At 67.3% G+C, this 22,496-nt stretch overlaps 2 protein-coding genes across 2 annotated transcripts in view; both read left to right on the top strand.

The window, feature by feature from the left end:
* SYNGAP1 (synaptic Ras GTPase activating protein 1) overlaps window positions 1–13,643 on the top strand; it is a gene marked incomplete at its 5' end in the record, with an annotated part of 31,781 nt that extends 18,138 nt beyond the window's left edge. The window contains 3 exon segments of the mRNA XM_040581347.1: window positions 404–615; window positions 7,042–7,129; window positions 13,400–13,643. Of these exon segments, the coding sequence (XP_040437281.1) occupies window positions 404–615; window positions 7,042–7,129; window positions 13,400–13,540 (441 nt within the window).
* Window positions 13,644–17,900: 4,257 nt separating this feature from the next.
* On the top strand, window positions 17,901–20,890 carry LOC121082009 (zinc finger and BTB domain-containing protein 9-like). The gene is made up of 2 exons (XM_040581346.1): window positions 17,901–17,943; window positions 19,112–20,890. Exon 2 carries the CDS (start codon window positions 19,127–19,129, stop codon window positions 20,888–20,890), a length of 1,764 nt encoding a protein of 587 aa, XP_040437280.1. The 5' UTR covers window positions 17,901–17,943; window positions 19,112–19,126.
* Window positions 20,891–22,496: the final 1,606 nt, after the last annotated feature.

Here is a 22,496-nt window from a genome sequence, read left to right as displayed (position 1 = left end):
CAGGTCCCAGGAGATGATCCTGATGGACCCAGGTCCTTGGGACCCAGGTGTCTAGGTCCCAAGAGATGATCCTGATTGACCCAGGTTCTTGGGACCCAGGTCCCAAGAGATGACCCTGATAGACCCAGGTCCTGGGGTCCCAAGTGTCCAGGTCCCAGGAGATGATCCTGATGGACCCAGGTCCTGGGGACCCAAGTGTCCAGGTCCCAGGAGATGACCCTGATGGACCCAAGTCCCAAGAGATGACCCTGATAGACCCAGGTCCTGGGGTCCCAAGTGTCCAGGTCCCAGGAGACCAGGAGATGGTTTGGGTGTCACCGTTGCTGGGGGGACCCAGGGTGTGCGGTGGCGGTGGGGGCGGGGAGGTGCCGCCAGCAGCGCGCTGCAGTGTGGGCTGTGGCAGGTGAAGGAGTACGAGGAGGAGATCCACTCGCTGAAGGAGCGGCTGCACATGTCCAACCGCAAGCTGGAGGAGTACGAGCGGCGCCTGGTGTCGCAGGAGGAGCAGACGAGCCGCATCCTGCTGCAGTACCAGCACCGCCTGGAGCAGAGCGAGAAGCGCCTGCGGCAGCAGCAGGCGGAGAAGGACTCCCAGATCAAGAGCATCATCGGCAGGTGAGGGAGGGACCCGGCCCCGGGGACGGCGAGGGGACACTGGGGACGCGGGGACACAGGGGGAGACGAGGGACGTGGTGGAACGGGGGTGACGTGGGGACACAGAGGGACGTGGGGACACAGGGACATGGGGACACAGGGGGAGATGAGGGACGTGGTGGAACGGGGATGACATGGGGACACAGAGGGATGTGGGGACACAGGGACATGGGGACACAGAGGGACGTGGGGACACAGGAGGAGATGAGGGACATGGTGGAACGGGGATGACATGGGGACACAGAGGGATGTGGGGACACAGGGACATGGGGACACAGAGGGACGTGGGGACACAGGAGGAGATGTGGGACACAGGGACATGGGGACACAGGAGGAGATGAGGGACGTGGTGGAACGGGGATGACATGGGGACACTGGGGACGCGGGGACACAGGGGGAGACGAGGGACGTGGTGGAACGGGGATGACGTGGGGACACAGGGACATGGGGACACAGGGACATGGGGACACAGGGGGAGATGAGGGACATGGTGGAACGGGGATGACGTGGGGACACAGGAGGAGATGAGGGGACACAGGGACATGGGGACACAGGAGATGAGGGACATGGTGGAACGGGGATGACATGGGGACACAGAGGGACATGGGGACACAGGGACATGGGGACACAGGAGGAGATGAGGGACATGGTGGAACGGGGATGACATGGGGACACAGAAGGAGATGATGGACGTGGTGGAACAGGGATGACATGGGGACACAGAGGGACATGGGGACACAGGAGGAGATGAGGGACGTGGTGGAACGGGGATGACGTGGGGACACAGAGGGACGTGGGGACACAGAGGGACGTGGGGACACAGAAGGAGTTGAGGGACATGGTGGAACGGGGATGACATGGGGACACAGAGGGACATGAGGACACAGGGACGTGGGGACACAGGAGGACTTGGAGGCAATCGATGGACATGGAGGGTGTAGGGACACAGGGACATGGAGACATGGAGGGACATGGAGCGTATGGGGACACAGAGGGACGTGGAGACACAAGGAGATGAGGGACATGGTGGAATGGGGATGACATGGGGACACAGAGGGACATGGGGACACAGGAGGAGATGAGGGACATGGTGGAACGGGGATGACAAGGGGACACAGAGGGACGTGGGGACACAGGAGGAGATGAGGGACGTGGTGGAACGGGGATGACATGGGGACACAGAGGGACGTGGGGACACAGGAGGAGATGAGGGACATGGTGGAACGGGGATGACATGGGGACACAGGGACATGGGGACACAGGAGGAGATGAGGGACATGGTGGAACGGGGATGACAAGGGGACACAGAGGGACGTGGGGACACAGGGACATGGGGACACAGGAGGAGATGAGGGACATGGTGGAACGGGGATGACATGGGGACACAGAGGGACATGGGGACACAGGAGGAGATGAGGGACATGGTGGAACGGGGATGACAAGGGGACACAGAGGGACGTGGGGACACAGGAGGAGATGAGGGACGTGGTGGAACGGGGATGACATGGGGACACAGAGGGACGTGGGGACACAGGAGGAGATGAGGGACATGGTGGAACGGGGATGACATGGGGACACAGGGACATGGGGACACAGGAGGAGATGAGGGACATGGTGGAACGGGGATGACAAGGGGACACAGAGGGACGTGGGGACACAGGGACATGGGGACACAGGAGGAGATGAGGGACATGGTGGAACGGGGATGACATGGGGACACAGAGGGACATGGGGACACAGGAGGAGATGAGGGACATGGTGGAACGGGGATGACATGGGGACACAGAGGGATGTGGGGACACAGGGACGTGGGGACACAGGGACATGGGGACACAGGAGGAGATGAGGGACATGGTGGAACGGGGATGACATGGGGACACAGAGGGACATGGGGACACAGGAGGACTTGGAGGCAATAGATGGACATGGAGGGTGTGGGGACACAGAGGGACGTGGGGACACAGGAGGAGATGAGGGACATGGTGGAACGGGGATGACATGGGGACACAGAGGGACATAGGGACACAGGAGGAGATGAGGGACATGGTGGAACGGGGATGACATGGGGACACAGAGGGACGTGGGGACACAGGAGGAGATGAGGGACATGGTGGAACGGGGATGACATGGGGACACAGAGGGACATGGGGACACAGGAGGAGATGAGGGACATGGTGGAACGGGGATGACATGGGGACACAGAGGGACGTGGGGACACAGGAGGAGACGAGGGACATGGTGGAACGGGGATGACATGGGGACACAGAGGGACATGGGGACACAGAGGGACATGGACATGGGGACACAGAGGGACATGGACATGGGGACACAGGGACACGGGGAACATGAGGGAGATGGAGGGACATGGAGGGACACAGGGACACTCAGGGCCATGAGGACACAGAGGGACATTGGGGACACCTGGACACAGCAGGACATGGGGGGTGTCCCCTCATGTCCCCAGGCTGGTGGCAATGTGATCCCAGCGTGGCCTGTCCCCACCATGTCCCTGGGTGTCCCCACCATGTCCCTGGGTGTCCCCACCATGTCCCTTGGGTGTCCCCACCATGTCCCTTGGGTGTCCCCACCATGTCCCTGGGTGTCCCCACCATGTCCCTGGGTGTCCCCACCATGTCCCTTGGGTGTCCCCACCATGTCCCTGGGTGTCCCCACCATGTCCCTTGGGTGTCCCCACCATATCCCTGGGTGTCCCCACCATGTCCCTGGGTGCCCCCACCATGTCCCTTGGGTGTCCCCACCACGTCCCTGGGTGTCCCCACCATGTCCCTTGGGTGTCCCCACCACGTCCCTGGGTGTCCCCACCATGTCCCTTGGGTGTCCCCACCATGTCCCTGGGTGTCCCCACCATGTCCCTTGGGTGTCCCCACCATGTCCCTGGGTGTCCCCACCATGTCCCTTGGGTGTCCCCACCATGTCCCTGGGTGTCCCCACCATGTCCCTTGGGTGTCCCCACCATGTCCCTTGGGTGTCCCCACCAGGTCCCTGGGTGTCCCCACCAGGTCCCTTGGGTGTCCCCACCATGTCCCTGGGTGTCCCCACCATGTCCCTTGGGTGTCCCCACCATGTCCCTGGGTGTCCCCACCATGTCCCTGGGTGCCCCCACCATGTCCCTTGGGTGTCCCCACCATGTCCCTGGGTGTCCCCACCATATCCCTGGGTGTCCCCACCATGTCCCTTGGGTGTCCCCACCATGTCCCTGGGTGTCCCCACCATGTCCCTGGGTGTCCCCACCATGTCCCTTGGGTGTCCCCACCATATCCCTGGGTGTCCCCACCATGTCCCTTGGGTGTCCCCACCATGTCCCTGGGTGTCCCCACCATGTCCCTGGGTGTCCCCACCATGTCCCTTGGGTGTCCCCACTATGTCCCTTGGGTGTCCCCACTATGTCCCCTGGGTGCCCCCACCATGTCCCTGGGTGTCCCCACCATATCCCTGGGTGTCCCCACCATGTCCCTGGGTGCCCCCACCATGTCCCTTGGGTGTCCCCACCATGTCCCTGGGTGTCCCCACCATGTCCCTTGGGTGTCCCCACCACGTCCCTGGGTGTCCCCACCATGTCCCTTGGGTGTCCCTGGTGGGGTGGTGGCAGCGTGACCCTGAGGTGTCCCTGCAATGTCACTGGGGTGTCCCCACATGTCCTTGGGGTGAGTGGTGGTGGGTCCCCAGGGGGGGTGTCCCCATGGGTGGCAGCATGTCCCTTGGGGGGGTGTCCCCACCCCGGTGGTGTCCCGGGGTGGGGGGGGTGTCCCTGTGACCTGGGGGTGCCCCTGGGTGTCCTTGGGGGGGGGGGGGGTGTCCCCTGGGGGTGTCCCGTGTCCTTGGGTGTCCCTGCGGGCTGTCCCCATGTCCCTGGGTGTCCCCAAGGGGGTCCCCATTGCCTGGGGTGCCCCTGGAGGTGTCCCCATGTCCCTAAGGGTGCCCCTGGGGGTGTCCCCATGAGGTGAGGATGTCCCTAGGGGTGTCCCCATGACCCAGGGTGTCCCCATGACCCAGGGTGTCCCCATGACCCAGGGTGTCCCTGGGGGTGTCCCCAGGAGTGTCCCCATGACCTAGTGTGTCCCTGGGGGTGTCCCCATGACCCAGGGTGTCCCTAGGGGTGTCCCCAGGGGTGTCCCCATGAGCAGGGATGTCCTTGGGGGTGTCCCCATGACCCAGGGTGTCCTTCGGAGTGTCCCCATGACCCGGGGTGTCCTTCGGGGTGTCCCCATGACCCAGGGTGTCCTTCGGGGTGTCCCCGGCGGTGTCCCCATGACCAGGGATGTCTTTGGGGGTGTCCCCATGACCCAGGGTGTCCCTAGGGGTGTCCCCATGACCAGGGATGTCCTTGGGGGTGTCCCCATGACCCAGGGTGTCCCCATGACCAGGGATGTCCCTGGGGGTGTCCCCATGACCCAGGGTGTCCCTAAGAGTGTCCCCGGGGGTGTCCCCATGACCAGGGATGTCCCTGGGGGTGTCCCCATGACCCAGGGTGTCCCCATGACCAGGGATGTCCCTGGGGGTGTCCCCATGACCCAGGGTGTCCCCAGGGGTGTCCCCATGACCCAGGGTGTCCCTAGGGGTGTCCCCAGGGGTGTCCCCATGACCTGGGGGTGTCCCCATGACCCAGGGTGTCCTTCGGGGTGTCCCCGGCGGTGTCCCCATGACCAGGGATGTCCTTGGGGGTGTCCCCATGACCAGGGATGTCCCTGGGGGTGTCCCCATGACCCAGGGTGTCCCCAGGGCTGTCCCCATGACAGGGTGTGCACCTATGGGTGTCCCCAGGAGTGTCCCCATGACCCAGGGTGTCCCTAGGGGTGTCCCTAGGGGTGTCCCCATGACCCAGGGTGTCCTTTGGGGTGTCCCCGGGGGTGTCCCCATGACCCAGGGTGTCCCTAGGGGTGTCCCCGGGGGTGTCCCCATGACCAAGGATGTCCTTGGGGGTGTCCCCATGACCAGGGATGTCCCTGGGGGTGTCCCCATGACCCAGGGTGTCCCCAGGGCTGTCCCCATGACAGGGTGTGCATCTATGGGTGTCCCCAGGAGTGTCCCCATGACCCAGGGTGTCCCTAGGGGTGTCCCTAGGGGTGTCCCCATGACCCAGGGTGTCCTTCGGAGTGTCCCCATGACCCGGGGTGTCCTTTGGGGTGTCCCTGGGGGTGTCCCCATGACCCAGGGTGTCCCTAGGGGTGTCCCTGGGGGTGTCCCCATGACCCAGGGTGTCCCCATGACCCAGGGTGTCCCTAGGGGTGTCCCCATGACCAGGGATGTCCTTGGGGGTGTCCCCATGACCCAGGGTGTCCCCATGACCAGGGATGTCCCTGGGGGTGTCCCCATGACCCAGGGTGTCCCTAAGAGTGTCCCCGGGGGTGTCCCCATGACCAGGGATGTCCCTGGGGGTGTCCCCATGACCCAGGGTGTCCCCATGACCAGGGATGTCCCTGGGGGTGTCCCCATGACCCAGGGTGTCCCCAGGGGTGTCCATGACCCAGGGTGTCCCTAGGGGTGTCCCCAGGGGTGTCCCCATGACCTGGGGGGTGTCCCCATGACCCAGGGTGTCCTTCGGGGTGTCCCCGGCGGTGTCCCCATGACCAGGGATGTCCTTGGGGGTGTCCCCATGACCAGGGATGTCCCTGGGGGTGTCCCCATGACCCAGGGTGTCCCCAGGGCTGTCCCCATGACAGGGTGTGCACCTATGGGTGTCCCCAGGAGTGTCCCCATGACCCAGGGTGTCCCTAGGGGTGTCCCTAGGGGTGTCCCCATGACCCAGGGTGTCCTTTGGGGTGTCCCCGGGGGTGTCCCCATGACCCAGGGTGTCCCTAGGGGTGTCCCCGGGGGTGTCCCCATGACCAAGGATGTCCTTGGGGGTGTCCCCATGACCAGGGATGTCCCTGGGGGTGTCCCCATGACCCAGGGTGTCCCCATGACCCAGGGTGTCCCTGGAGGTGTCCCCATGAGCAGGGATGTCCCTGGGGGTGTCCCCATGACCCAGGGTGTCCCTAGGGGTGTCCCTGGGGGTGTCCCCATGACCCAGGGTGTCCCTAGGGGTGTCCCTAGGGGTGTCCCCATGACCCAGGGTGTCCCTAGGGGTGTCCCTAGGGGTGTCCCCATGACCCAGGGTGTCCTTCGGAGTGTCCCCATGACCCGGGGTGTCCTTTGGGGTGTCCCTGGGGGTGTCCCCATGACCCAGGGTGTCCCTAGGGGTGTCCCCGGGGGTGTCCCCATGACCCAGGGGTGTCCCCATCCCCCTGGCGAAGCCTGGCCCCCGGGAAGGTTGTCCCCAAGAGGCGTCCCCGGGGGTGGCAGCGGGACCCCGGGGGGTGTCCCCGTGTCCCCGGGGTGCCCCCCCCGGGGGTGGCAGCGTGACCCCGGTGAAGCCTGGCCCCGCAGGCTGATGCTGGTGGAGCAGGAGCTGCGCAGGGATCACTTGGGCGCCCACGACCCCCCCGAGGGCCGGCGGCGGCTGCTCGACGCTCAGGTGGAAATTACAATGTCATTGCTCTGCTCCGTGTGACATCGGCCATCCCACGCCGCGCTGGGGGCGGGGCCCGGGGCGGGGGGGCACCCCTGGGGGGGGGGGGACCCCGGGGGGGTGATGGGCACCCATGGGTGGGCCGATGGGTACCCCTAGAGGGGCGTATGGACATCGTTGGGGGGGTTCTGTGGGCGCAGGGGGTCACCTTTGGGTGGGGGGGCACCTTTGGGGGGGGGGGTATGGGCACCCATGGGTGGGGGGGACCCCGGGGGGGTGATGGGCACCCATGGGTGGGCCGATGGGTACCCCTAGAGGGGCGTATGGACATCGTTGGGGGGGTTCTGTGGGCGGGGGGTGTCACCTTTGGGGGGGGGGGGTGTCACCTTTGGGGGGGGGGGTGTCACTTTTGGGTGGGGGCTATGGGCACCCATGGGTGGGGGGGGGACCCCGGGGGGGTGATGGGCACCCAGGGGTGGGGGTGGGGGTACCCTAGAGGGGCGTATGGACATCGTTGGGGGGGGTCTGTGGGCGCAGGGGGTCACCTTTGGGGGGGGTGGGTGTCACCTTTGGGTGTGGGGGTTCACCTTTGGGTGGGGGCTATGGGCACCCATGGGTGGGGGGGATCCCGAGGGGGTGATGTGGGTGGGGGTGGGGGTACCCTAGAGGGGCGTATGGACATCGTTGGGGGGGGTCTGTGGGCACAGGAGGTCACCTTTGGGGGGGGGGGGGTGTCACCTTTGGGTGGGGGGTATGGGCACCCATGGGTGGGGGTACCCCGAGGGGGTGATGGGCACCCATGGGTGGGGGTGGGGGTACCCCTAGAGGGGCGTATGGACATCGTTGGGGGGGGGGGGGGTGTCTGTGGCCGGGGGGGGCACCTTTGGGGGGGGGGGGGGTATGGGCACCCATGGGTGGGGGGGACCCCAGGGGGTGATGGGCACCCGGGGGGGGGGGGCGTATTGTCATCCCAGCAGGGTTACTGGGGGGTACTGGCCCCCCCTGGGAGGTTACTGGGGGGGCTGTGGGCACCACTGGGGGGGATATTGTCACCCCCGGGCGGGGGGGGGGGGGGGGGGGGTTGGTGACCTATGGGGGGGGATGGTCACCTGTGGGGGGCTGTAGGGGGCCAGGGTTGTCCCTAGAGGGGACACGGGGATGGCGGGGGGGGGGGGGGGGGGGAGGGGGGGCGGGGACATGGTGGCATCTGGGGGGAGGGACATTATGGCCCCTGGTGGGGGCAGGGGGGGGGACAGAGCCACCCCTGTGGGGCCCTGAGGGGGGGGGGGGGAACATGGGGACCCATGGGGGGGGGGGACACACGACAGGGTCACCCCTGGGGGGGGACATAGGGACCCCAGGGGGGGCACAGCCACCCCCTGGGGGGGACAGGGCCACCCCCAGTGGGGACCTGGTGACCCCCAGGGAGATGGGGGAGGGGTCGGGGCCACCCCCAGGGAGAACAGGGTCACCCCTGGGGGGGGGACAGGGCCACCCCCGGTGGGGACAAGGCCACCTCTAGGGGGGACACGGGGTCCCCTCGGGGGGACAGGGCCACTCCTGGGGGTGCACGGTCACCTCCGGGGGGGGGGGACAAAGCCACCCCAGGGGGGACATGGTCACCCGTGGGGGGGGACAGGGTCACCCCAGGGGGGACAAAGTGACCCCCCCAGAGGGGACAGGGCCATCCCCGGTGGGCACAGGGCCACCCCTGGGGGGACAAAGTGACCCCCCCAGGGGGGACAGGGCCACCCCTGGGGGGACAAAGTGACACCACCCCCCCCAGGGGGGACAATGTCATCCCTAGTGGAGACAGGGCCACCCCTGGGGGGACACCGTCCCCCCGAGGGGGGGGACACAGGCCACCTCCAGGGAGGACATCAGAGGGACATGGAGGGGGGGGGGGGGCGGGGTGACAGAGCCACATCCCCCTCCCCCCCCCGCCTAGGGACAGGGCCACCAACATGTCCCCAAGGCCACCTCCCCCCCCCCCAAGCGACGGGGCTGGTGACAGACCCCCTCCTCGGGTTGGGGTTCCCCCCCGCCACCTCAGGGCCACCCCCTCAAGGCCACCACCACCGGGGACACGGTGTGTCCCCAAGTCCTCCCCTCCCCCCCCCCCCATCCCCCGAGTCCCCCCGCGGGGACAAGCGTGTCCCCCCGCGGTGGCCCTGACCCCCCCGTGTCTCTCTTCGTCCTAGCTGTCCGTCAGGTAGCGCGGGCCAGCCCTGCCATTGTCACGGGACCCTCGGCCTCCGGTGACACGCCAGGTGGGTCCTCCCGTCCCCGTCCCTGCTGTCCCCATCCCCCCCTTCCCCTAGGTAGCACCCAGGGGACATCGGGGAACCCTTGGGGACACAATGCTGGAGTGTCCCCCGTGTTCCTCCTGTGGCCCCGTGTCCCTCAGGGACATTGGGAACCCTTGGGGACATGGAGCCAGGATGTCCCCAAGACCATCTTGTGTCCCCATGTCCCTCAGGGACATTGGGAACCCTTGGGGACATGGAGCCAGGATGTCCCCATGTCCCTGAGGGACATTGGGAACCCTTGGGGACATGGAGCCAGGATGTCCCCAAGACCTTCTTGTGTCCCCATGTCCCTCAGGGACATTGGGAACCCTTGGGGACATGGAGCCAGGATGTCCCCATGTCCCTCAGGGACATTGGGAACGCTTGGGGACATGGAGCCAGGATGTCCCCAAGACCTTCTTGTGTCCCCGTGTCCCTGAGGGACATTGGGAACGCTTGGGGACATGGAGCCAGGATGTCCCCAAGACCCTCTTGTGTCCCCACGTCCCTCAGGGACATTGGGAACCCTTGGGGACATGGAGCCAGGATGTCCCCAAGATGCTCTTGTGTCCCCATGTCCCTCAGGGACATTGGGAACCCTTGGGGACATGGAGCCAGGATGTCCCCAAGACCCTCTTGTGTCCCTGTGTCCCTGAGGGACATTGGGAACGCTTGGGGACATGGAGCCAGGATGTCCCCAAGATGCTCTTGTGTCCCCATGTCCCTCAGGGACATTGGGAACGCTTGGGGACATGGAGCCAGGATGTCCCCAAGATGCTCTTGTGTCCCCACGTCCCTCAGGGACATTGGGAACGCTTGGGGACATGGAGCCAGGATGTCCCCATGTCCCTCAGGGACATTGGGAACGCTTGGGGACATGGAGCCAGGGTGTCCCCAAGACCCTCTTGTGTCCCCGTGTCCCTGAGGGACATTGGGAAGCCTTGGGGACATGGAGCCAGGATGTCCCCAAGACCCTCTTGTGTCCCCGTGTCCCTCAGGGACATTGGGAACCCTTGGGGACATGGAGCCAGGATGTCCCCAAGACCCTCTTGTGTCCCCGTGTCCCTGAGGGACATTGGGAAGCCTTGGGGACATGGAGCCAGGATGTCCCCAAGACCCTCTTGTGTCCCCGTGTCCCTCAGGGACATTGGGAACCCTTGGGGACATGGAGCCAGGATGTCCCCAAGATGCTCTTGTGTCCCCATGTCCCTCAGGGACATTGGGAACCCTTGGGGACATGGAGCCAGGATGTCCCCAAGACCTTCTTGTGTCCCCATGTCCCTCAGGGACATTGGGAACGCTTGGGGACATGGAGCCAGGATGTCCCCAAGACCCTCTTGTGTCCCCGTGTCCCTCAGGGACATTGGGAACCCTTGGGGACATGGAGCCAGGATGTCCCCAAGATGCTCTTGTGTCCCCATGTCCCTCAGGGACATTGGGAACCCTTGGGGACATGGAGCCAGGATGTCCCCAAGACCCTCTTGTGTCCCTGGAGAACACAGGGAACCCCTGGGGACATGGATCCAGGTGTCCCCATGTCCCTGAGGGACACTGAGGACCCTTAGGGACACGCAATGCTGGACTGTCCCCATGTCCTCTGGACAACGGGAACCCTTGGGGACACAGACCTGGGGTGTCCTCATGTCCCCAGGACAGTGGGAACCCTTGGGGACATGGATCTGTGTGTCCCCATGTCCTTCTTGTGTCTCTGTGTCCCCCTGGGGACACTGGGGACCCTTGGGGACATGGATCTGTGTGTCCCCATGTCCTTCTTGTGTCTCTGTGTCCCCCTGGGGACACTGGGGACCCTTGGGGACATGGATCTAGGGTCACCCATGTCCTCCTTGTGTCCCCTCGGGACACGGAGAACCTTTGGGGCCATGGTTCCAGGGTGTCCCCAAGTCCCTCCTGTGTCCCCATGTCCCCTGGACACTGGGGAACCCCTGGGGACACGGATCCAGGTGTCCCCATGGTCCCTCTTGTGTCTCCGTGTTTCCCTGGGGACACCGGGAGCCCTCAGGGGACATGGATTATGACATGTCCCCATGTCCCCATGACACTGGGGAACCCCTGGGGACATGGACATTGGCATGTCCCTCTTGTGTCCCTCAGGGACATTGGGGACACCTGGGGACATGGATCCCGGGTGTTCCTGTGTCCTCGTGTCCCCCTCCAAGGACATTGGGGACCCTTGGGGACATGTGTCCCAGGTGTCCCCATGTCCCTCCTGTGTCCGGGTAGGACCTTGTCCCCTCCCTGGCACCTTCCATCCCAGGGGACGTGGATCTGGGATGTCCCCATGTCCCTCTCCTTGTCCCATGTGTCCCCCTCCCCCGGCACCCCCGTGACACAGATCCGGGGTGTCCCTGACCCTCCTGTGTCCTGGCCAGGATGTGCCACGGGGACGTCCTTGTCCCCTTCTGGTGTCCCTTGTCCCCTGTCTGTCCCAGGAGACACGGACCCAGGGTGTCCCCATGTCCCTCTTGTGTCCCCATGTCCCCCAGGGACACTGGGAACCTTTGGGGACATGGACCCAGGGTGTCCCCATGTCCCTCTTGTGTCCCCATGTCCCCCAGGGACACTGGGAACCTTTGGGGACATGGACCCAGGGTGTCCCCATGTCCCTCTTGTGTCCCCATGTCCCCCAGGGACACTGGGAACCTTTGGGGACATGGACCCAGGGTGTCCCCATGCCCCTCTTGTGTCCCCGTGTCCCTCCTGTGTCCCCATATCCTCTTGGGGACATGGATCCAAGGTGTCCCCATGACCCTTGGGACACCAGGGAGTCCTGGGGGACATGGATCTGCAGTGTCCCCATGTCCTTCCTGTGTCCCCATGTCCTTCCTATGTCCCCATGTCCCCCAGGGACACTGGGAACCCTTGGGGACATGGAGCCAGGAGGTCCCCATGACCCTTCTGTGTCCCCACGTGCCCCAGGGACACTGGGAACCCTTGGGGACATGGATCCGGAGTGTCCCCACGTCCCCCAGGGACGCCTTGGGGACATGGATCCAGGTGTCCCCATGTCCCTCCTGTGTCCCCATGTCCCCCAGGGACACTGGGAACCCCTTGGGGACATGGATCTGGAGTGTCCCTGTGTCCCTATGTCCCCCAGGGACACTGGGGACCCTTGGGGACACGGATCCGGAGTGTCCCCACGTCCCCCAGGGACGCCTTGGGGGACATGGATCCAGGTGTCCCCATGTCCCTCCTGTGTCCCCATGTCCCCCAGGGACACTGGGAACCCCTTGGGGACATGGATCTGGAGTGTCCCTGTGTCCCTATGTCCCCCAGGGACACTGGGGACCCTTGGGGACACGGATCCGGAGTGTCCCCACGTCCCCCAGGGACGCCTTGGGGACATGGATCCAAGTGTCCCCATGTCCCTCCTGTGTCCCCATGTCCCCCTTGGGGACATGGACCTGAGGTGTCCCCCCAGGGCCACCAAGGAGCTTCTGGGCTGTCCCTGTCCCACTTACGTCGTCGTCCCCCCGTCCCCCCCCCCCCCCCCACCAGGGGTGACAACAGTGGGGACAACAGTGTCACCGTCCCCTCTGGGGGTGGCTTGGGAGGGAGGGGGGTGGGGGAGGGGAGGGCCACCCACCGTCCCCCAGCGCTGGCGCCCGCCGTCACCCGCCTCGTCTCCATCCTCGTGTCTCGTGTCTGTCCCCATCTCACCTCACCCGGGGGGGGGGGGCGGGGTGGGGGGGTGACATGCGCGTCCCTGTGTCATGTCCTGTCTGGGGGGGGGGGTGGGGGATGGGGGGGATGGGGGGGGATGGGGATGGGGGGGGTGGGGTCCTGGCAGCGCCGGAGGGTCCCACCGAGCTGATACAGGTGAGTGCTGCGGCGCGGGGTGGGGGTGGGGGTGGGGGGGTGGGGGGTGGTGTATGGGGGGTGGGGGAGGGGTGTGGGACTTGGGGAGCCTTTTTTTTGGGGGGGGTGGGGGGGACAGGGGGGGTGAATGAGCCCCCTCGGTGCCTTGCAGGAGAGGCAGCTTTCCGCCGTGGGTGCAGCAGACCCGGGTGTGAGCTGGGCCGGGGGGGTCCCCGTGCGACCCCCGCCTCCGCCCCCGCCACCCCCGATCACGGCCAACGGCGAGCTGCGCGGCCCCGCTGCTGAGCACTAGCCCCCGCCCCGGGGGCCACCGGGACCCCCCCCCCCCAACCCCCCGCCCCGGGGCTGGCGGTGGCACCCGGCGACCCCCGGGGACGAGGAGGCTGGGGGGAGGGGGAGGGGGAAAGGGAGGGGGGGGGGGGATGGGAGCCACCCCCACCCCCCCCCCACCACGCCACCCCCCACCCCCCTTCCCCTCCTGCCCTGGCCTCGTGCAAGGGCTCCTCGTGCGAGGGGTGTGAGGCCTCGTGCAAGGGCTCCTCGTGCAACGGCGCCTCGTGCAAGGGCAGCTGGGGGGGGGCCTTGTGCAAGGGCTCCTCGTGCAACAGGAGCCGGGCAGCCTCGCGCAGGGGCTCCTCGTGCAACGGCCTCGTGCAAGGGCTCCTCGTGCAACGGCCTTGTGCAAGGGCTCCTCGTGCAACGGCCTCGTGCAAGGGCTCCTCGTGCAACAGCAGCAGGGGGGCCTTGTGCAAGGGCTCCTCGTGCAACAGCAGCAGGGGGGCCTCGTGCAAGGGCTCCTCGTGCAACAGCAGCAGGGGGGCCTCGTGCAAGGGCTCCTCGTGCAACAGCAGCAGGGGGGCCTCGTGCAAGGGCTCCTCGTGCAACAGCAGCAGGGGGGCCTCCTGCAACACCTCCTCGTGCAACAGGAGCCAGGCGTCCTCGTGCAAGGGCTCTTCACACAACGGCTCCTCGCGCAGGAGCGGGGCGACCTCGTGCAAGGGTTCCTCGTGCAACAGCTCCTCACACAAGGGCTCCTCTTGCAGCAGGAGCGGGGAGGCGTCGTGCAACCGCTTCTCGTGCAAGGGCTCCTCGTGCAACAGGAGCGGAGAGGCTTTGTGGAAGGGCATCCTCATGCACCAGCACCTCGTGTGACGGGAGGAGGGAGGCCTTGTGCGACGGCTCCTTGTGCAAGGGCTCCTCGTGCAACAGCACCTCAGGCCAGGGGAGCAGGGAGACCTCGTGCAACAGCTCCTCGTGCACCAGGATTGGGGGAGGCCTCGTGCAACAGCTCCTCGTGCAATGGGAACAAGGCGGCCTTGTGCAACGGCTCCTCGTGCACCGGGACAGGGGTTGGCCTTGTGCAGTGGCTCCTCGTGCAATGGGGGCGGGGAGGCCTTGTGCACCGGTGGCTTCTCGTGCAACAGCTCCTCGTGCACCGGGACTGGGGCGACCTTGTGCACTGGGAGCGGGACGGCCTCGTGCACCGGGACTGGGCTGGCCTCGTGCATCGGCTCCTCGTGCAGCGAGACTCGGGGGGGGGGGGGTGGTGGTGTTGGGTGGAGGGGGGGGGGGGTCCCTCGTGCAAGGGGATTGGGGCGGCCTCGTGCAACGGCTCCTTGTGCTCCAGGACCAGGCCAGGCCCCCGCCCCCCCCTTCCTTTGCCGACCCTCCCCCCCCACCCCCCACCCCCCCAGCCCTTCTATCCTTGTGCATCACACTCCTTGCACCAGGACCAGACCCCACCCTCGTGCATCACCACCCCTCGTGCACCAGGCCCGGACCTTCCCCTCGTGCATCACCTCGACCCCCCCCCCCAATCCTCCCCCCCCCCCCCCCCCCCCCCGCCCCCGTCCATGTGCACCAGGACCAGACCACCCCACCCCCACCCCATGCACCAGGACCGGGGGGTCCCCGTGCATTGGGGGTGGGGGTGGTGGGTGTCCCCGTGCACCAGGATTGGGGGGGCCCCCCCCCGTGCATCGTGTCCCCCCCCCCGGCCCCGGCCTCAACCCCCCCGCACAGGGGAGCGCCCCCCCCCCCCCATTCACTGGGACCCCCAATGTACTGGGTGCCCCCCCCATTAACCAGCCCCCCCCATTACCCCCCCAATACACCAGGGCACCCCCCCCCCCCCCGTGCACCAGGGCACCCCCCCATTCACGAGCCCCCCTCCAATTCATTGCCCCCCAACCCAATGCACCAGGACCCCCCTCATTCACCCCCCTCCCAATGCACCAGCCCCCCCAATGCACCACGACCCCCCCCCCAATCACGAGCCCCCCAATCACCCCCTCCAATGCACCAGGCACCAGGACCCCCCCCCATTCACCCCCTCAATGCACCAGGACGCCCCCAATCACGAGTCCCCCCCATTCACGCCCCCCATGCACCAGGACCCCCCCCATTCACCCCCCCAGTGCACCAGGACCCCCCCCCCATTCACCCCCTCAATGCACCACGACCCCCCCCCATTCACCCCCCCAGTGCACCACGACCCCCCCCCATTCACCCCCCCAGTGCACCACGACCCCCCCCATTCACCCCCTCAATGCACCACGACCCCCCCCATTCACCCCCCCAGTGCACCAAGACCCCCCCCCCATTCACCGCCCCAGTGCACCAGGACCTCCCCATTCCCCCCCCAATGCACCAGGACCCCCCCATTCACCCCCCCAGTGCACCAGGACCCCCCATTCACCCCCCCAGTGCACCAAGACCCCCCCCCCATTCACCCCCCCAATGCACCAGGACCCCCCCATTCACCCCCCCAATGCACCAGGACCCCCTCCCCCCCCCCCATTCACCGCCCCCCCCCACCTCAATGCACCGGGCCCCCCCTGCACCAGGCCCCCCCGCTTCAGCGGCCCCCCCCGTTCAGCGGCCCCCGGTGCCCCCCCGGAGCCCCCCCGGCCCGGGCCCGCCGCAGCCCCGACAATCCCCGCCCGCGGGCGGCCCCAGGCGGGTCTGGGCTGGCTCCAGCCCCCGCCGGGGCCGCCGCTGCCCGCGGAGCCTTTAATAAACTCGGATCGGTCTTGTAGCCCCGCCCCCTCCGGCGACGCGGCCAATGGGGTGGCGGGGCGGGGCGGGCGGGGCTTAGGCGGGAGCGAAGGCGGGGGATGGGGGCGGGGCTTGGGAGACTGGGCGTGGCTTGGGGTGGACGGGGCGCAGGCGGTAAGGCAGGAGGGAGAGAAGGCTCGGTGCTGGGGGGCGGGGCTTGGAGAGCGGGTGTGGCTTGGGAAACTGGGCGGGGCTTGGGGTGGACAGGTCTTAGGAGGGAAGGCGGGGGCTGGGGGGCGGGGCTTGGGAGACTGGGCGGGGCTTGGGGTGGACAGGGCTTAGGAGGGAAGGCGGGGGCTGGGGGGCGGGGCTTGGGAGACTGGGCGGGGCTTGGGGTGGACGGGGCTTAGGAGGGAAGGTGGGGGCTGGGGGGCGGGGCTTGGAGAGCAGGTGTGGCTTGGGAGACTGGGCGTGGCTTGGGGTGGACAGGGCTATAGGAGGGAAGGCAGGGGCTGGGGGCGGGGCTTGGGGAGCGGGTGTGGCTTGAGAGAGCATGGGCGTGGCTTGGGAGACTGGGCGGGGCTTGGGGTGGACAGGGCTTAGGAGGGAAGGCGGGGGCTGGGGGGCGGGGCTTGGGAGACTGGGCGGGGCTTGGGGTGGACAGGGCTTAGGTGGGAAGATGAGGGATGGGGGCGGGGTTTGTGGGTGGGTGTGGCTTGAGAGAGCATGGGCGTGGCTTGGGAGACGGGGCGTGTCTTAGGGTGGACTGGGTTTAGGAGGTGGGGCAGGAGGGAGCAAAGACAGGGACTGGGGGCGTGGCTTGGGGAGCAGGCATGGCTTGGGAGACCGTGGGAGGGGCTTAGATGGTGGGCGTGGTTTGCAGGGGTAGAGCAGATGAATGCAAAGGCTGGGGAGGGGAGGGGCTTGGGCGGGGCTTGAGAGAGGGTGGGCGTGGCTTGGGGTGGACAGAGCTTGCAGAGACCGGGCAGAGGAAAGGCATGCCTTGGGTGGGCGTGGCTTGTGGCTGGGTGTGGCTTGTGGATGGGCGTGGCTTGTGGATGGGCGGGGGTTAGGAGGTAGGGTGGGGAGAGCAAAGGTGGGGCTAGGGAGGGGTGTGGTTTGGGAAGTGGGCAGGGTTTAAGAGACAGGGTGGGCGGAGCTTGCAGGGGTAGGGCAGGGGAAGCAAAGGCTGGGGAGGGGGCGTGGCTTGAGGTAGGCGGGGCTTAAGGAGATAGAGAGGTTTAGGGGTAGGAGGGGTTTAGGAGGGGCAGGGTATCCAGGGGCAGGGTAGAGAGAGGGGCTTGGGGGGCGTGGCTTGGGGTGGTGTGGCTTGGAGTGGGCGGGGCCGTCATGGGGTTGAGAGGGGTGTGGATTGGGAGGGGGCGAGGCTTCCCGGGGTGGGGCAAGGACGGGGGGGCGTGGCTTGTGAAGGGGGCGTGGCCTCCCGGGGTAGAGCGGCTACTAACAAAGAAAGGGGAGGGAAGGGGTGGAGCTTGTGGCGGGAGAGGCGGGGTTTGCCGGAGCCCGGAGGGGGCATGGCCTCAGTGGGCGTGGCTCGGGGCCGGAGGGCCGAGAGAGGCGAATTGCGGGGGGGGGGGGAAGGGGGCGGAGCTTCCCGGGGTACGTCATCGCCCTGCCCGCGGATTGGGGGCGGGGCTTCCCGGTGACGTCACCGCTCAGAGCCGACAGCGGCCGGGGGTGAGCGCGGGGCGTGCGGTCACGTGACGGGCCGGGGAGCTCCAGTGGGGGGGCGGGGGGGGGGGGATGGGGGGGAGTGGGGGGGGCGGGGGGGGGCGCAAGGCGGGGGGGGCAGGGGCGGTGCTGCGGCCGGGGGCGGCGAAGGGGCCAACCGGGTGGGGGTGGGGCAGCCCCGGGGCTGCGGGGGGCTGGCCGGGGGGCAACGGGGGCGGCCAGGGGGACAACTGGGCAACCAGGGGGGCAGCAGGGTATGCCCTGGGGCAACTGGGCATCCGGGGGGGGGGCAACCGGGCATCCAGGGGGGCAACTGGGCACCCAAGGGGGCAACTGGGCATCCAGGGGGGCAACCGGGCATCCAGGGGGGCAACCGGGCACCCAAGGGGGGGCAACTGGGCATCCAGGGGGGCAACCGGGCATCCAGGGGGGCAACCGGGCATCCAAGGGGGCAACCGGGCATCCAGGGGTGCAACTGGGCATCCAGGGGGGCAACCGGGCATCCAGGGGGGCAACCGGGCATCCAAGGGGGCAACTGGGCATCCAAGGGGGCAACTGGGCATCTAGGAGGCCTACCGGGCACCCAAGGGGGCAACTGGGCATCCAAGGGGGGGCAACTGGGCATCCAAGGGGGGGCAACTGGGCATCCAAGGGGGGGCAACTGGGCATCTAGGAGGCCAACCAGGCACCCAAGGGGGCAACTGGGCATCCAGGGGGGCAATCAGGCACCCAAGGGGGCAACTGGGCACCCAAGGGGGCAACTGGGCATCCAAGGGGGCAACTGGGCATCTAGGAGGCCTACCGGGCACCCAAGGGGGCAACTGGGCATCCAAGGGGGGGCAACTGGGCATCCAAGGGGGCAACTGGGCACCCAAGGGGGCAAGCGGGCACCTAGGAGGCCAACCAGGCACCCAAGGGGGCAACTGGGTACCCAAGGGGGCAACCAGGCACCCAAGGGGGCAACTGGGCATCCAAGGGGGGGCAACTGGGCACCCAAGGTGGCAACTGGGCACCCAAGGGGGCAACTGGGCATCCAAGGGGGGGCAACTGGGCACCCAAGGGGGCAACTGGGCATCCAAGGGGGCAACTGGGCACCTAGGAGGCCAACCAGGCACCCAAGGGGGCAACCAGGCACCCGAGGTGGCCCCCCCGGGTGACAGAGGTGTCCCCGCAGGCCGGCGGCGGGAGGATGGCGGCGGAGGGGGGCCGGGTGCAGATCTCCTTCCCCCAGCACGCGGCGGCGCTGCTGGATTCCCTCAACCGCCTGCGGCTGGAGGGGAAGTTCTGCGACGTGGCCGTCCACGTGGGTGGGCGCATCTTCCCGGCCCACAAGAGCGTCTTGGCCGCCGCGTCCCCTTTCTTCCACGACAAGTTGCTTCTCCAAGATGGGGGGCGCCTCTTGCTGCCCCCCGCCATCGATCCCGACGCCTTCGAGGGGCTCCTGCACCTCATCTACTCGGGGCGCTTGACGTTGTTGTTGGAGGCCCTGCCCGGGCATCTCTTGGTGGCCAGTGGTCTCCAGATGTGGCACGTGGTGGATCAGTGCTCCGAGATCCTGAGGGAGTTGGAAGGTGGGACGTGCCGGTGGGCTGGCCGGGGCAGCGAGGGGACGTCGTCATCGTCAAGCAGCCGCGGCGGGGAGGCTTCGTCATCGTGGACCACCCGTGGTGGAGATGGGTCTTCATGCGTCACCCACGGTGGGGATGGGTCTTCATCCTCCTCGTGGACCACCCGTGGGGGAGATGGGTCTTCATGTGCCACCCACGGCGGAGACGGAGCGTCGTCGTGGACCACCCGTGGGGGAGATGGGTCCTCATGTACCACCCACGGTGGAGATGGAGGATCATCCTGGACCACTCGTGGTGGAGATGGGCCATCGTGTCCAACCCGCGGTGGTGACGGAACATCCTCGTGGGCCACCCGTGGTGGTGATGGCTCTTCAGCATCATCTTCATGGCCCGTACGTGGTGGCGACAGCTCTTCGTGTCCCACCCGCGGTGGTGACGGAACGTCCTTGTGGGCCTCCCGTGGTGGCGATGGCTCTTCAGCATCATCTTCATGGCCCATGCGCGGCGGTGATGGCTCTTCGTGGGCCACCCGTGGTGGTGAGGTGGCCACACCGTCTTTCACCAAGGAGGGGGGCGAGGAGGTCCTCAAAATCCGTGTGGCCGCAGATGTGGCGCCGGCGGCAACGTCATCCCTTAGCTCCCTCCTGAAGGACGCCGGCGAGGAGGTCCTCAAGATCTGTGTGGAGGAGGACGAGGAGGAAGAAGAAGAGGAGGAAGAAGGCGGCCACCGCCGCCGCCACCGCCCCACCGATGCTCTCCAGATCGTGCTGGAGGAGGAGGAGGAGGAAGACGGGGTGCCCGGAGCCCCCCACGAGCCCCCCAAGATCTTCTACATCAAGCAGGAGGTGGGTGACGCCACCACGGTTGAGGGTCTCCTACCAGCGTCGGAGCTGGCGGGCGGCTTCGCGCCGGCGGAGGTGAGCTACGTCATCCCGGCGGGCGGCGGCGGCACGACGGTGACAACCGGCAGCGCCATGATGACAACCGGCGGCGCATCCGTGTTCCCTCAACCATCTTGGAAACCGGTGGACCTTCACGGGAACGAGATCTTGGGGCGGGGTCAAGCTCTCCACGCTCCGGTGAAGTTGGGAGCGGCTCCCGACGGTAAACGTTTCGGTTGCTTGTGCGGGAAGCGCTTTGCGGTCAAACCCAAGCGGGATCGACACATCATGTTGACCTTCAGCCTGCGCCCCTTCGCCTGCGCCGCCTGCCACAAGCGCTTCAAGCTGAAGCATCACCTGACGGAGCACATGAAGACCCACGACGGGGCCGGGCGGGCCTGCGAGCGCTGCGGCCGCCACTTCCGCCTGCGCAGCGGCTTGGCCAAGCATCGGCCGCTCTGCCAGGGGGCTCGCTGGGGAGGGGGGTGCTGGGCTTGTGAGTGAGGGGGCTGGGGGGAAGTGGGAAGTTCAGGGTCCTGGGTCCAGTTCATTGCCCTGGGTCCAGTTCAGGGCTCTGGCCCCAGTTCAGCTCCTGACCCAGTTCAGGGCCCTGGGCCCAGTTCAGGGTTCTGGGCCCAGTTTAGCTCCTGGCCCAGTTCAGCGTCCTGGGTCCAGTTCAGGGCTCTGGGCCCAGTTCAGGGCCCTGGGCCCAGTTCAGGGTTCTGGGCCCAGTTCCGCTCCTGGCCCAGTTCAGGGTTCTGGGCCCAGTTCCGCTCCTGGCCCAGTTCAGGGCTCTGGGCCCAGTTCAGGGCCCTGGGCCCAGTTCAGCTGCTGGCCCAGTTCAGGGCCCTGGGCCCAGTTCAGCTGCTGGCCCAGTTCAGGGCCCTGGGCCCCGTTCATGGTCCTGGGTGCAGTACAGGGCCCTGGGCCCAGTTCAGGGTTCTGGGCCCAGTTCAGCTCCTGGCCCAGTTCAGGGTCCTGGGTGCAGTTCAGGGCCCTGGGCCCAGTTCAGCTCCTGGCCCAGTTCAGGGCCCTGAGCCCAGTTTAGCTCCTGGCCCAGTTCAGGGCCCTGGGCCTCGTTCATGGTCCTGGGTCCAGTTCAGGGCTCTGGGCCCAGTTTAGCTCCTGGCCTAGTTCAGGGTCCTGGGTCCAGTTCAGGGCTCTGGGCCCAGTTCAGCTCCTGGCCCAGTTCAGGGCCCTGGGCCCAGTTCAGGGTTCTGGGCCCAGTTCAGCTCATGGCCTAGTTCAGGGTCCTGGGTCCAGTTCAGGGCTCTGGGCCCAGTTCAGCTCCTGGCCCAGTTCAGGGCCCTGGGCCCAGTTCAGCTCCTGGCCCAGTTCAGGGCCCTGGGACCAGTTCATTGCCCTGGGTCCAGTTCAGGGCTCTGGGCCCAGTTCAGCTGCTGGCCCAGAGCAGGGCCCTGGGCCCCGTTCATGGTCCTGGGTGCAGTTCAGGGCCCTGGGCCCAGTTCAGGGTTCTGGGCCCAGTTTAGCTCCTGGCCCAGTTCAGGGCCCTGAGCCCAGTTCATTGCCCTGGGTCCAGTTCAGGGCTCTGGGCCCAGTTCAGCTCCTGGCCCAGTTCAGGGCCCTGAGCCCAGTTCAGCTCCTGGCCCAGTTCAGGGCCCTGGGCCCAGTTCAGGGCTCTCGGCCCAGTTAAGCTCCTGGCCCAGTTCAGGGTTCTGGGCCCAGTTAAGCTCCTGGCCCAGTTCAGGGTCCTGGGTGCCGTTCAGGGCTCTGGACCCAGTTCAGCTCCTGGCCCAGTTCAGGGCCCTGGGCCCAGTTCAGGGTCCTGGGCCCCGTTCATGGTCCTGGGTGCAGTTCAGGGCCCTGGGCCCAGTTCAGGGCTCTGGGCCCAGTTCAGCTCCTGGCCCAGTTCAGGGCTCTGGGCCCAGTTCAGCTCCTGGCCCAGTTCAGGGCTCTGGGCCCAGTTCAGCTCCTGGCCCAGTTCAGGGCTCTGGGCCCAGTTCAGCTCCTGGCCCAGTTCAGGGCCCTGGGCCCAGTTCAGCTCCTGGCCAGTTCAGGGCCCTGGGCCCAGTTCAGCTCCTGGCCCAGTTCATTGCCCTGGGCCCAGTTCATTGCCCTGGGCCCAGTTCAGCTGCTGGCCCAGTTCAGG

This window comes from Falco naumanni, unplaced genomic scaffold (assembly GCF_017639655.2).
Source record: "Falco naumanni isolate bFalNau1 unplaced genomic scaffold, bFalNau1.pat scaffold_120_arrow_pat_ctg1, whole genome shotgun sequence".
Lineage (NCBI taxonomy): Eukaryota > Metazoa > Chordata > Aves > Falconiformes > Falconidae > Falco > Falco naumanni.
This window is presented reverse-complemented; position numbering and strand designations above follow the sequence as displayed.

Excerpts from the sequence above, each read along its gene's own strand:
- LOC121082009 (XM_040581346.1), top strand. The coding sequence starts at position 19,127 with ATGGCGGCGGAGGGGGGCCGGGTGCAGATCTCCTTCCCCCAGCACGCG.